We start from the raw sequence: 14,486 nt of genomic DNA on the forward strand, positions 1-14,486 counted from the left end.
TAGCCGTTCTGGTCTAAGGACATAGGCAGACAAGGTTCTTTGGGTGAATCTGATATCTTTCATTAAACCAACTTAAATAGTTGGAAAACAATTATTAAGCAAGCTTTCAGATTCAAAAACCCTTCGTCAGGCTAAGGAAGTTTCAGCAGTTGGTGTGTGCTCTTCCTGGATGGAATGAAAAGTAAAGAAGCCAGGGGCTGGGCTGGTATGCATGCAAGACAGGTAGTCAGTGAAAATGTAGATTGAGGAGTCAATGGGTGAGAGACAGGCTGGGGAGGTGGGGGAAGAGAGAGAAGGGGGATGAATAGTGGAGAGATACCCGGGGAGTCAGATGTCAGGCAGGTTATGTGTCATAAGTCCAGGGGTGTAGGTTGTCTAATAAAAGATATCAGATTCACCCAAGGAACCTTGTCTGCCTATATTTAGTCCATGCTTTTTAGTATCCAGGAGGTTGATGAAGTGGAGTTCATAGGCTTGTCTCTGGGAAGTGTTTTGTAGGTTTCCTTTGAGGATCAGGACTGAGATGTTGGAGAGAGAGAGGGTGGTTTTCTTGTGAGAGAGGTGCCCCCACAGGTAATTGGGTATTTCTGTCTTTGATAGATTTCCGGTGTGCGTTCATTCTGGTGCGCCGTTGTTGTTTGGTCTCTCCTAGCCTGATGAAGGGTTTTTGAACCCGAAAGCTTGCTTAATAATTGTTTTCCAACTATTTAAGTTGGTCTAATAAAAGATATCAAATTCACCCAAAGACCCTTGTCTGCCTATGTCCTTAGACCAACCTATAACCTACACCCCTGTGCTCTCTACATACACATTAGTTAGTCTATAAAGGTAAATAGCTACCCCAATTTCAGACTAACACAGCTAACTCTCTCTCTCTCTCTGCTAAGAAGAAATGAGCCATGTATGAAGTGTAGGAGATAGCCAAAACATACAGATCACAGGATCCATTTAATAACTTACAAAAATTGGAACTATGCCAATTTACACAGCAAAGGTGCTGTCCCACAATTCTTGTATATTAGTATATACATATCATATCATTTCCAATTTTTTAATTTAGTAATGACATAAATGTTTATTTTTCCCAGCCACCTCCACACAGGCTACCCATAAAATGACATCTTGGAGGGGTCACAGTAAAAGTGAAACTCAGGTGTAGGAAGCCTCAGGAAGCCCTGTGGATTTATTTTTCCACTAAAACCTGATCTCTTTGAATCTGGTTTTCATGCATTTGTGCTGAGATGCAGAGCACATTACAGGAGAACGCAAGTCCAGAGACAGCTTTGGAGGGTTAGACATGTACCCAGGACTGTCAACCCCCAAAGTTTGAAATCTATGAAACAGACTAAAAACAAAGGAAAAATAAGTTGCACTGCATTTTGACCCATTTCCTGATGGCTGAACTCTCAGGGGGAAATAGCCCCATGTTGCTTGCGTGTGTTTCAAGAAACTTAGCATGAAATGCAGAAAAGTAAATCCACCCACAAGCAGGGACCTCCTCCCCTTCACTTCTGCGGTGTAGGCAAAGGCTTCCCCAACATTATCTTTCACCCAAGCACTGGCTTTGCTTCCCTCCTTGCAGCCCTGTCCTCTGCAGCCTACTGCCACCTCCCTCTGCTGATAGCTATTCCAGCCTTTTTTGCTTTCTGCTTCACTTGGACTGCCCCATTTTTTTAATTGTATGCAAATTGCTATGCCGTTTAATGCAAGTTTTTTTATCCTTTTATAATCACTCCCCAGTTCTGTGAGACTCTAGGCAGATCAAGGTAGACTCCTAGCAGACTGTGGTAGGAGTTGAGTATATGGGGGAAATCATACGGGTGACCCTTTTCCACTAGTACACAGTTACCTCCTCTTCCTCCCCTTTACCTGTCGTTTCCATGTTTAAATGCTGGATAGAAGGAAGATACAAAGAAGGTCTTCTTCTGCCCACTCCCTACTTCTCTGCTCACCCCACAACAGCTGTTCACAGAAAACAAAAGCAGGTGAGCAAAGATTCACTCTGAATGAAGGAGCAAATGGAATAGCAGCCTCTGCTGCCAATCTCACAAGACCCTAATAATATAGTTAAGGTGGCCTCTAAAATTTATAAAACTGAAATTTGCCATTCAAATATGTATCCATTTTAGTATTTATTACTACCAGGCCAAACACTGGTGGTGATGTAGCAAATAAATGACTGAATTTGACCTAATGGACATTTTGTTTCATTGGGAAAATAGTCATTAGATTTATTTTTTATCCTGAAAATGGTGTAAATTGAAGGGGTTGGTTCAATTCTAAGCACCTTGACAAGATAGCCATTTCATTAATAAATTTAATAAGTTAATTAATTAATGATTGTTTGACATCACAACTGCTCTCCCCCTGTTGGTTAGTTGTTTACTTTTAACATCAAGTTTTCGTATTTTTGAGTTAAAAGATACTTATGTTAATTGCCACCTCAGCAAATTCAAGCTGAGATCTGGAAAACAGACTGTCCACTGCTGATCTCTCCACTGCAGGAAAGACTAATTTCAGAACCAAAGTCTGTTCAGGTCACTCCTTCAGGTCATGGTTCTCCACCATAGGTAACACCAAGGTCTGGGACAGAAGTTTCAGAACTCAGTTTGACCCAAGTCAGTTAAGTCTGACTTCTGACTCCCCAGGTATCTCTCCACTATTCATCCCCCTTCTCTCTCTTCCCCCACCCAGCCTGTCTCTCACCCATTGACTCCTCAATCTACATTTTCACTGACTACCTGTCTTGCATGCATACCAGCCCAGCCCCTGGCTTCTTTACTTTTCATTCCATCCAGGAAGAGCACCCCCCTCTGTCCTGTGCAGCCTCTGTCCTGAGGTTAGACCAAATGGTCTGTATTTCCCTGGATACTTTCTGTTCCATTTCTTAAAGATAAATATATTAGGGGTAAATACTAACAAAGGAGATGAACTATTGAAGCTAAAAGACAATGCTTCAAAAACACAAATGGGTATAAACTGGCCAGGAATAAATTTAACCTGGAAATTAGATTTCTAATCATTAGGGGAATCAGATTCTGGAACAGCCTTCCAATAATTGTAGTGGGATCAAGAAACTTCATTAGTTTTGAGAAGGACCTTAATACATTTATGAAAGGGATTGGATTATATAACAGGCTATTTTTGATAGCAAGAGACAGGACTTCAAGTCAAGAGGTCTCTTCCAGTTCTATACTAAATTAAGCTCAATTCTCTGTAGCACCTGAGAATGTGACTCTTAGGAGATACAAAGAATGAATCCAACTCATTCACCCATAGCTGCATTTGTTCTGCAACAAGAACATGTCAAAACTTATTTTTGTCCTCAAGAAACAAACAGGAAACAGATCTGTTGAGTAAGGTACCAACTTTGTGTGGGTTCTTAAAAAAGCAGCCAACAAGATCACACCCTCTGCCTGCTGGTTGATAGAAAGCTAGGGCTCTAGTATATGCAAAATTAGTTGCACATTGCAATTTAGAAAGAAATGCCTGTGTGCTCATCAATAGGCTAACATATTCCTATAGTCTGTAAGCAAGAGGCAACAATTTCTTAGGGTGATAGCTTTTATTGGACTACATAGTTGGGATAGGGTTAGACAAGCTTTTGAATGCAAGATATTCTTTATCAGGTCAATTCTGAATCTAAGGCATTCTCTGTACTGTATTCCAGCTACATAGTTAGTCCAATAAAATATAGAATTCTAATAATTCCTTGCCTCTTACATAATTTCTGGTTGATTATAGATAGAACATCATTCTTACACTACTATAGACATAAGGGCAGAATTCTGGCTTCTGTATCCAGACATTTAGTGAAACAAGGACGTAAGGATGGAAAAAGATGGAATACAGAACCTTTTTAGAATTACTGGGAGCATCCCAACATGGTCCTTTTACTCCAGTGGTTCTCAACCTTTTGAGACTCAAGGATACCCCTTGATAGGTTCAAGCCACCCCTTGGAAAATTCCAGCTCGTAACTGTTCACTCATTTCTGACTATGGAAAGCAATACTGAAAATTTTCTGTTGCAAAGAACTCAGAAAGACCACAACAGATCAGAATGACACTGTATTTCTATTTGAAATCTCTGGGCTCATCTTGTGAACCATGCATAGGTGTTTGTATACCTAACAGGGCTAATTTTGATTGGCACTTCATGACACCTTTAAAAGGACCTAGTCACCCTGGTTGAGAATCACAGCCTTGCTTTTCCTGCTATTAAAAGTAGAGTATATGCTGGATCCAGTACCACCTGCAGAACTCACAGCACATGGCCCTATGCTGACCAACTCTGCCAACCTCATCAGCAAAGCTTAGAAAGGAGTCGTTGATTCAGACTGCCTGCCTGCTGGGTACATGCGCTGCAAAAACTCTCTCCTCCCTCTTTTTTCCTCATTCACTCATGCAGAGGGATCCATGCTTTATTCCCCTTAATATGGTATCACTTTTTTCTTACAACTTTTACACTAAAACAAACACTTCACTCAGACATTTGGATGACTTTTAGCAGTTAAAGGACAGACCTATTAGACAACCAGCAATGTGGATCTGTGTTCATTCTCTCAGGCACTAGACTTGGGAATTTATTATAGAATATTTTGTGCTGTTATAGGTGTTAAATCTTGTATTTAAAACCTGCTATTCTTTCCCTGAATTCCCTCTGTTACATTTTTAGTCTCTCCTTGCACCTTGGGGCTTTGTGTATGGCTGCCGGAGGAACATACCACAAATGCAATATTTTATTTCCTTTGGACAAGTTTTTTTTTAAAAGTCCATATGTTACTGGGCATTTCTGACTGCATCTACAGCATTAGGAAAGACATTAAGTGTGGAATGTCTGTCTCAGAAGATTAGGAAATGCTGTAGATGGTGGTTTATCTCCTATAGCTCTGTCTCTGAATTCCCCTTTGTAGGGTACAGCATATTCTGTTTTAGGATGAATCAGTTTTTCAGCTTCCCACTTCCTGCAGATAAAGAATTATCTCTTTTCTGTGAACAGCAGTGAGCTCAACCTGTAATGCCCCATGAATGGGCTCACAGTTGGAATCTAGGGAGTGGGATAGTCTAGGAGCCTGCAGCACTTGCATTATTTTTCAGTGAACTACACAAAACTCAAAAGGAGATAAAAACAGGACCTCACCTAGAGAACGCAGCAATGGCCATACTGATATCCTATATCCAGCGGCAGGCATCATCGAATTCTCCCTGAGGAAGGGACTGAAATGGACAGTTATACAGTAATCTCTTTTCTTAGTGTCTGGCTTACACTTTGAAACATGAGAGTTTGTAAATAAAGGTGTTTAACTCCATATGAAACCAAGTTTAAGTCAGCTGCAAACCGGACTTGAAATTTGCTGCTTAAACCAAAAGCACATGTACAATGTAAAGCCTGACCTATACATAGTTTTTATACTAGAATAGGTATGAGTATTCACACAGGGTACAAGGTAGTGGGAATGTACCACAAATTATCTGCTCTGCAGCAACTGTCCATGTGCACACCCTTCCTGCTTGGTAAGTGGAGGATAGACTGGTATTTCAATCTTCAGTGAAAGTGGGGTAAGTCACTATAGTTTAGCTTCCATTTACCTCAGAAGGGGCACATCTACATATGCAATTATGACATATGAATAAATTGTGGAACTTATTGCTCTAGAGTTTATTGCTTCTGGGTGAGCTGTTTGAATGTGCGCTTGGGAACAATTAACTCGGGAGCAATAAGCCCTGAAGTTTATACATGCACAGCATGTTGAGCCAGGTCAAAGCAGCCCTGGCTGGCAGGGGGTTCAGGGGTCAGCCTGCCAGCCCTGGGCTTCTCCCCCCAGCTCAGCGTGTTGCGGAGGGGCTGGCTGGGGTACAAGGGAAGTTCGCTGCAGGGCTAGCTGGCAGGCAGCCCCTACACTGAAGCACCCTCATGCCCCAGCCAGCCCCTCCAGCATCTACACATGCACTACTGCAGCGTTTTTTACCCTGCAGCAGGACTGTACTTGTATTTACAGAGTAAATACTACCATGCTGCTGCCATGTGCCCCAGCATGTGTAGACACCAAGACATTTACTGTGCAGCCAGTTAGTCAACTGTGCAGTAAATGTCTTGTGTGGATGTGTCCAATAAGAACATGAACATAGGCAGTTACTATGGAACACCTGACATGGAGTAAAGGCCCACTCCTTTTAAGACCATGATAATTTGTTCATACAGCCATACCCTCTAACACCATCCATGCAAGGGGCTGCACTATTGTAGGTTTAGTGATACAACTGTGTGTGCAGACAAGCTCTAAGACTACCTGAGAATGAGAAACTCAAAGCAAGGCTAAATGGAGGAAGGCAGAAAGGGGGAACTTACAGATTACCTTCCACAACCACAACTTGATGAAATGTTCCTTGGAAGAATGCTATTTGTTGTGGGCTATGACCTGGGTGAAGAGTACTTGACAGAAACAGCTTCTATCAGATGTAGACAAGGGGAAAAACAAATTAAATTCTGCCACAGCAGCAGTAACATAACTTCTACCAGGATATGAATTCTCAAGAAATCAATGACAGCGAGTGTCAGTTGGGTGCCATTACCAAGCATCTTTCCTACTTCAGCATAGGTTTACTTCTGACTATGTATTTCAATTATATATTTAAATCACTGAAACAATGATCAAAACTGTTTTCTGACCGGAAAATCTGAGGTTGCAAAATATTCTCCCAGACCATAACGGCAGTTAGGGGTGTGTGAAGCAGGCCCTAATAAATTTGGATTTGGCCCGAATCAGAGACAGTGATTTGATTTGTTGATTTGGATCACTGTCCCTGATCGATATGGTCAAATCCGAATCTGAAGATTCAGTGCCGATTCAAAGAATCAGAGATTCAGACATAGACGCAGCTTTAACAGTTTTTTCCACATACCTTGAGTTACCAGCGTGGCTCGTGATTGCTGCGATGTTGGGGTGGATGGAGCATCCCGTCAGGGAGCATGCTGGGGGGCCCCCCCGTGCCCCACCAGCTTAGTGATCAGCCACAGAGGGACCCCGGGTGCCCCCCCAGACCCAGGAGGCACCAGTTGCCAAGTCAAAGAGGGTGCAGGGGACCCCCCAGTGTGCTCTCCAGAAGACCTGGAATTGGACCAGAAATGCTTCTGGTCCACTTCTGGGTCTGCTGCCGAGCGCATTGGGGAGCGCCCTGTGCTTCTGTGGGACACTCCATGCACCCCAGCATCACAGCATTCACGAGCCCCTGCTACCTAGAGGTATATAGAAAAAACATTTAAAGCTGTCTCTATGTCTGAATCTCCGAATCTCTCCAAATGGATTCGGAGGGTTCCAATTTGATTCAGAGAGATTAAAGGGTCCTCTGATTCAGATTCGGCAATTCAGCCACTGAATCGGGCCAAATCTCCACCAAATTGAATCAGGAACTGAAGCTTTGCACAGCCCTAATGGCAGTGACTCTGGTAGAAAACAGCATATGTAACTTTTCCCTGGGAACATTAAGTGAGGATCTACTATTACAATCAGATGGACATATCAAGATCTTTCATTTTCTTACGGCTGCACATTAATGATATTGGTGATTCTACCATCCCTGTACCATCCTATTCTATCTATGCTATTATTTTCCCTTGGTTTCCATAATGCTTATTTTTGCTGATAGCTTATGTCTATGGGCAGTTATATGCCTCTTATTATTCCCTTCATCCCACTGCTGATGGTAAGTTTTCAGTGAGAGGAAGGAGCTGCTCTTGTCAGGAAGCTGGAGCATTGGAAGTTTGTAAATGTGTGAATGGTAGATTAACCCTAAGACTTAAACTTAGCACTGGGGAAAACAAAAAACTTCCTAGTCATAGAAGCAATGCTTCTCAGCACCACTGAAAAAATCCTTCATTCAGAACGGCAGCTGCTACTAGCTGGTCTGCAACATTCACTCCTGAGGTTTGGTTCCATTCTCCTAAGACAGTAGCAGCCAGAAGCCAGGTTGAAACCTCAAGAGTCTAGGGTCTTCCAAATGATTCCTCCAGTCTTGACAAAGGTAATTCTGGTTGGAAGGCAAGTGTTCAAGACATTTGAAAAATGGTGAGGTCTGTGGATGAACTTGATGAGCTTAAAGTACTTAAACCCTCCCCCAATGAAATAAAATTACAGAGTCAGCTCCAGTGGAGCCAGGATATCACCCCTAACACCTAATATGTAGATATAATGCTGATTTAGGAGTCGTACTTAGAGTATGTCCCAGATCCTATGTCCCCACTACTGTCCCCACAAAGTCTTGATCATCTGCTTTTGCTCAACAGAGGAGCAACATCCCATGAAAACAGTCTCTCTCTCATGGTATGTAAGCACTTCCATCTTTTCTAGTAACAGCAGGAAAAGCAAGTTGTTCAAATATCAGAATCATTTCTTTAAATTCTAGATAGAGTTGAAGGTGGGAGGTTTTCTCTTTCAAACAAATTTGCTTGGTGCAGCTTTACAACTTGAGGTCTTTGGGAGCAATGTCTGCTCATAAACTTACAGAGCCACTTGTCTGTGCCTTTTTAGTGCAAAGAATTTACAGTCCACACTGGCTATGAAGTGCTCATACAGCGACTGTTGGATGGGAGAAAGATGTGCAAGGATGTGGAAGACTTGTTCAAACAGAGGTAAGAAAAATGAGGTGGAGAGGTATAGATATCTGTTTACATACTCACATTGTCTACTCCCAAGAACTCAGAAAAGGCATCTAGGATGATCCAAATAGTCATGTCAGAATTTACATAAGAGTCACCCATGTTTTCATAGAGAAGCTTGAACATGAATAATCTGAGGACTGAAGTATTTGTAGCAGCAAAATGAGACACTGTAGCTACATGAATCATTTGGAAGGTGGACTAGCCTCATCCCCTGCAGCATCCTCATAGCAGTTTTAAAAGATCAGCTTGTTTCTAACAATGAAACAAAATGAATGAAAATAAAGCTGATATCAGATATGTATATCTCATCACACAGCCAAACATGGTTTGGAGGAGGAGGAATCAGACATGAACAATGGAAAAGATCTTAAGTCATCAGTCTTTCCTACCAACATTTCCTTTTCCAAGGTAGGCTTTTCTCCTTTCCCTCCCTCCCCAGCCACCATGATATTTTCTAGTCTTTTATAGGAATGGACATGAGTACAATGTTAAGATCCAAAGATTCTTGGGGAGAGATGAAAGGCAGGGCTTTGGATCCCAAATTCTATGAAGATCTGATTCCAAAGAGTTGTCTCTCTGTTTGTCTGCCTGTCCCTCTCTCTCTGTCTCATCTCTCTCTCTCACACACACACACACACACACACACACACACACACACACACACACACACACCCATACCCATCTAGCCCCAGTTTATTAACTAAAACAGCTTACTTCTTTAGTAACGTACAGAAGTGTATCAGAACTGAGCTCACTTACAGAAAACCACTGATTAACCGTGTGTGTGTGTGTGTACATGCACACACGCCCCACACCTAGACCCAGTTTAACTAAAACAGCTTTCTTCTTTAGTAATATCCAGAAGTGAATCATAACTTAGCTTTGTCTTTCACAGATAAACAATGATTATACTATTTTATGTGCTATTAATACTTTGTGTTTCAGTTTCCTGTAAGTACCACAATTTTATCATGCTTTCAGTGTTAACAGGACTCTGTAAGATGCCTTCATACCAGACCTTTTTAGGTGGTCTGAAACCAACCACATTATTGTCCCATCTTTACAAGGCTGGGGTGTGTTCCCAGTTTCTTTTTTAATTTTGCTGTAATGTACATTTGTATCCATCTATAGCCTCTCTCTCAAGATTCCCAAGGCAGTGTCTGGTGATGGCTATTTTTTTCTTCATTTTGGAAACTACTCTCAGTTCTTACTTTATCTTTCATTTTTAGCTGAGATTTCAAATGGTTATATCCAAAATTTAGTTTGGGTTTCAATTGGATGTGCTTAACAATTTTAAAATGTAACATGAGGCTTTTACTGGTTATCTTAAGAATATTAATTCATTGACAGGTAGAGTCTCCCCTGAAACATTTAAGTGCTTTGGCCTGATTTTCTTGATTACCATTGGAATTTCCTTTTACCATTGTGAGTCACACAACCCTGACCATCAAACTACAGTTAGCTCAGCTCTGCCCATTTAAGACAATTTTTTGTGTCTCATTACATACAAAGATCAGAATTGTTCCTACAGCCCTTTGAACTGGCTCTGTTGTATATAGTTTGCGCTTGAGGCTATGTTATGCAGAGCTTGGGTTTTTTGGGCAACTGAGGTGGAGGTTTTCCATAGGCTGCAGCATAAAACTCATATCTGCCTGTCGTGTTTATGGAAAGAACTTTCCATAAAGAAAAAAAATAGATGTTCACCTCAAAGCCATACTGAAAAATTATCTCAAATAAAATCTTTGTGAATAATTATTCCCATTAATATTTACCTTCCTCCAGAGCAGTCCTGTCATGTGTAGGCCTTGGTAAGCCTTACTGAGCTGCTTCCTTCAGCCTGTCCTTGAATCAGCCCCTTTGATGAGTGAAAATATGGAACAAGCCAAACCTTTGGTTCTTGGAACCTGTACGTGTCATAATCAGGGACCTGAGGCTAGAATTTTGACTTGAGTCTTTGCAGGAGAATTTTGCTTCTTAGCCTACCAAACTCAACACATTTCTGCCACAAATATCTGGCTTCTTGGACAAAACTCCAAATTCAACTAATTCATTTTAAATAAATGTTGTGTGAGAGGGTCCTGCCAACCACTCCTCTACCAAATTCATCCCAATCAAAGTTATGCTTTCCACGTAACAGGTTTTATAGAAACCTACTTTTTGTTTCCAAAGAGATATGTGGTGCTTTCTGGAGCCAAATCCTGAATTTATTAACCAGGGATTTGGCCAATGCCTGTTAGTTCATTACAGCTAACCAGTGACTTTAGTCAACTTGCACAACAATCCAGTATTGCCAAACATGACTCAGTAGTTGGCTGCCAACTCAGCAAAATGCAACTGGTTTAAAAATCATAAGATTAACAACAACAATAAAATACAATTGGGGTCTTTTTTGTTTGCCCTCTGGTTTTAGTGCTTATTGGCTTTACACATTCAAGCTCTTCTCTGTAGTTTTCCATTATAACAATATAAACTGAGAGACTCTCATCATCACCTGATTTGAGGGGCTGAGGCTTTAGGAAATCCACCAATATCATGAGAGTTGGAAAATTTGATTTCCACAGTACCAGTTAAACCTAAGGAAGCCATATCTATAAATTAAAAACAGCAGCAACAGTAATGTCCTCATTGCAAGCCCATTTAATTTACCATGCAGATTCTGTCTGTGGGTCTTTAGCCACATTTTCATGCTTATGGTAACAGAAGAATATGAAAGTATTAACAGAACAAAAATTAACTGCTCTCTCCATTTGTGGGAGAACCGTATACACTGTTTAATAGGTTGCTCCTTCCTGTACAACTACAGTTATTCAAATTCGGTCCTCCTCTTCAGGACAGTATGTATTGCTTCCAAAACTTGTGCCATCTGGCTTCTAAGAACACTCTTGGAAAGAAGAAAATGAGACCTTAGTCACCATGTAAGACAATTATTTGCCCTGAACTACAAATATATTAGAGAAACTAATATATGACAGAATCAGTGTTGAAACTCCAGCCTCAAAGCTCTCAGATGTCTGTTTTCCGTGCTTCTTTAGAATTCCAGTTCCCAATTAAAATGTTCTTGTTAGTCTAGGCACCACCCCCTCTTGAACAATGACATCACATAACCAAAAGAAGGGGCCTAGAACCATTTGTATAAGCGTAGGTGGTTTAACAGTGGACTGTGTTGTGGTTTTTGCTTTGCAAGAATTTAAAACATTTCTACATGCTTGTTTAAATGAATTTCCTGCGTGTGAAATTTTCTATTTAACAATTCAACTTATACATCATTCTTCTGTATTTAAAAAAGGGACAGTCAGGTTTATCTTATCTTTAAAAAGGGACTTTTTAAATCTTAAAATCCTATCTTAAAAATGTGATTCCAGTCCTCAGTTTGTACCACAAAACTCACAAAGGATCATCTGTATGTGTGCATGCCTGTGTGAGAGCAAAGAAATGACTGAGTTCTGCTACTGCACTCATCTGGTCTTGTGCTGGTCTGGTCCCTTTCTGTACGTTAGAGTAGGCTTTGGCCTGCAGTATCTAGGGAACAGGGAATGCCTTGGAATCCTTTTGTTCAGCCACATCTCTTATATAACCTCCAAAGAGTGTCTGTGGTATTAGGTAACCTCTGTGTGGATACCTTTAAAAGTGCTATGTATAAATTGTTACGTTAGCCCGGGGATTGCAGGAGAGAACTGGAGGGAGTAGCAGATCAATAGGCTCTCTGAATAAACAAGCTTTATCATTCTATAAGTTTACCTCCTTCGTCTTTTGAGAATAAACACTTGGTACCAGAAGTGGGGTGTGAAGATAGACAGAAAAATGGAGCATCTCAGAATTCCAGAGGAGTTAAAGCTGTCTAGCAATGCAGCAAAAACTGGAAGAAATTTAAGCAGAGCTTCACCATATATATGATGGCCAGTGGAGCTACAGAGAAGGAAGATCCACTCAAGGTAGCTACTTTTTAAAATATATCAGGCCCTAAAGCTCTGTCTTTTTATAATAGCCTACAAGTATCAGAAGCAGAACAGAAAAGCTATGGGACAGTAATAAAAAACTTTGAAGAATATTGTATACCCAAACAAAATGAAACCTTTGAACAGTATAATTTCCACATTGTGTGAGAAAGAATGTGAGACAATAGATGAATTTGTTAAAGACCTCAGACTGCTGAGCCAGACTTGCAACTGTGGAGACCTAAAAGAGTCCATGATCAGAGACCAAACAGTATTAGCTATAAGGAATACAAGCCTCAGGAAAAGGCTGCTAGAGGATCCTGAGCTTAATTTGGAAAAGGCAACTAGAATGTGCCTGGTAGCTGAGATAACAAATGCCAGGTTGTAGAAGCTGGAGGAAAAAGCAGAACAGGCTGAATTAGACAGGATTACAAGGCTGCAAAAACTTAAGGCAACATGCACACAATACAGAAAAGAGGACCTCACTATGAAGCGGAGGCTAAACAAAATGGCTTGAAGAAAAAATGGTCAGCTGCAGATGCTGTGGGGGTTACCACAAATGCATGCAATGTCCTGCATTTGGTAAGCACTGCAACAAATGCAAAAGATTCAATCACTTTGCAAGAGTTTGCAGAAAGGAGCAGGATGTACCATACAAGAAAACAGCAGGTGGATGCTCTATGCAACGAGGAAGAGGAAGAATTCCTCATTGGCACAATGCAAGAAGTTCATTCTTCTGAGGATTGGACAACCACCCTGGACACCAGTCGACTAATGGTAACTTTTAAATTAGTTACAGGGGCACAGGTCAATGTAATACCAGGATACATTATTCAAAAAATGAAAACTAAACCTGTGTACCATGAGAATAAGAAAGTAAGACTTAGAGCATATAATAAGAACATGACTGCAAGCAAGGGTGTTTGTGCATTGCATGTTAAACACAAGGGTAATATAGTAAAAATTCAGTTTCTAACAGTCCCAGGAAACCTAGTGCCAATAATTGGGCTGTGAATATGCAAAACTCTAGGTTTGATTAAGAGAATGGATGTCATTGAGGGACTAGAAAGCAAAAACATAGAAGAAGAGTTTTATGATGTGTTTCAAGGCATAGGGGAACTGTCAATTGAGTACAAGATAGAATTAAGAGAACCAAATACTCCCACCATACATGCTCCAAGAAATGTTCCCTTTGTACTAAAGGAGAAACCAAAAAAGGAATTAGATAGATTAGTTAACATAGGACATAATAGAAAAGTAGAGCAACCAATTAATTGCTTGGGTTCATTCACTGGTCATAACGGAAAAAAAAGAGAGTTCTTTGTGATTGTGTCTGGATCCTATGCAAATGAACAGATACATCAAAAGGGAGTATTTTCTCATTCCCACCAGAGAAGAAGGTTTTGGCAACATGGCAGAAGCTAAATATTTCTCCACTTTGGATGCCTCTTCTGAGTTTTGGCAAGTTCCCCTAGAAAAGAATGGCACTAGAGAATGTATCTTCAATACACCCTTCGAAAGGTATTGCTTTCATAGGCTTCCTTTTGGACTGTGCTCTGCATCTGAACTATTTCACAGAAAGGTGCCACAATTTTTTGAAGGTCTTGATGGAACTATGGTTTATATTGATAATGTATTAGTTTGGAGAAATACTATGGAAGAACATGACTTGAGGCTAAGAAAGGCACTAAAAAGAGCTCACTGGGCAGGTTTAAAACTGAACAAACAAAAATGCAAATTCAGGGTCAAAGAAATAACATGTCTGTGAGAAAAAGCTCTCTGAGAAAGGGGTGCAAATTGATCCTGCAAAGGTTAAAGCCATTACAAACATGCCATCCCCTACGGATAAGGAATGAGTGCAAAGATTACTGGGAATGATCGATTCTGTAGGG

General features: G+C 40.8%; 1 protein-coding gene across 2 annotated transcripts in view; it reads left to right on the forward strand.

Annotated features, from left to right (window-relative positions):
- PSTPIP1 (proline-serine-threonine phosphatase interacting protein 1) overlaps positions 1-14,486 on the forward strand; it is a 94,026-nt gene that overhangs the window by 20,615 nt on the left and 58,925 nt on the right. For both annotated transcript variants that reach the window (XM_025210841.1, XM_006029380.3), the window contains exon 2: positions 8,529-8,629. In XM_025210841.1, coding sequence (XP_025066626.1) covers positions 8,529-8,629 — 101 coding nt within the window. The remainder of the gene's footprint in view (positions 1-8,528; positions 8,630-14,486) is intronic.

Source organism: Alligator sinensis, unplaced genomic scaffold, assembly GCF_000455745.1.
Source record: "Alligator sinensis unplaced genomic scaffold, ASM45574v1 scaffold319_1, whole genome shotgun sequence".
NCBI classification, from domain to species: domain Eukaryota; kingdom Metazoa; phylum Chordata; order Crocodylia; family Alligatoridae; genus Alligator; species Alligator sinensis.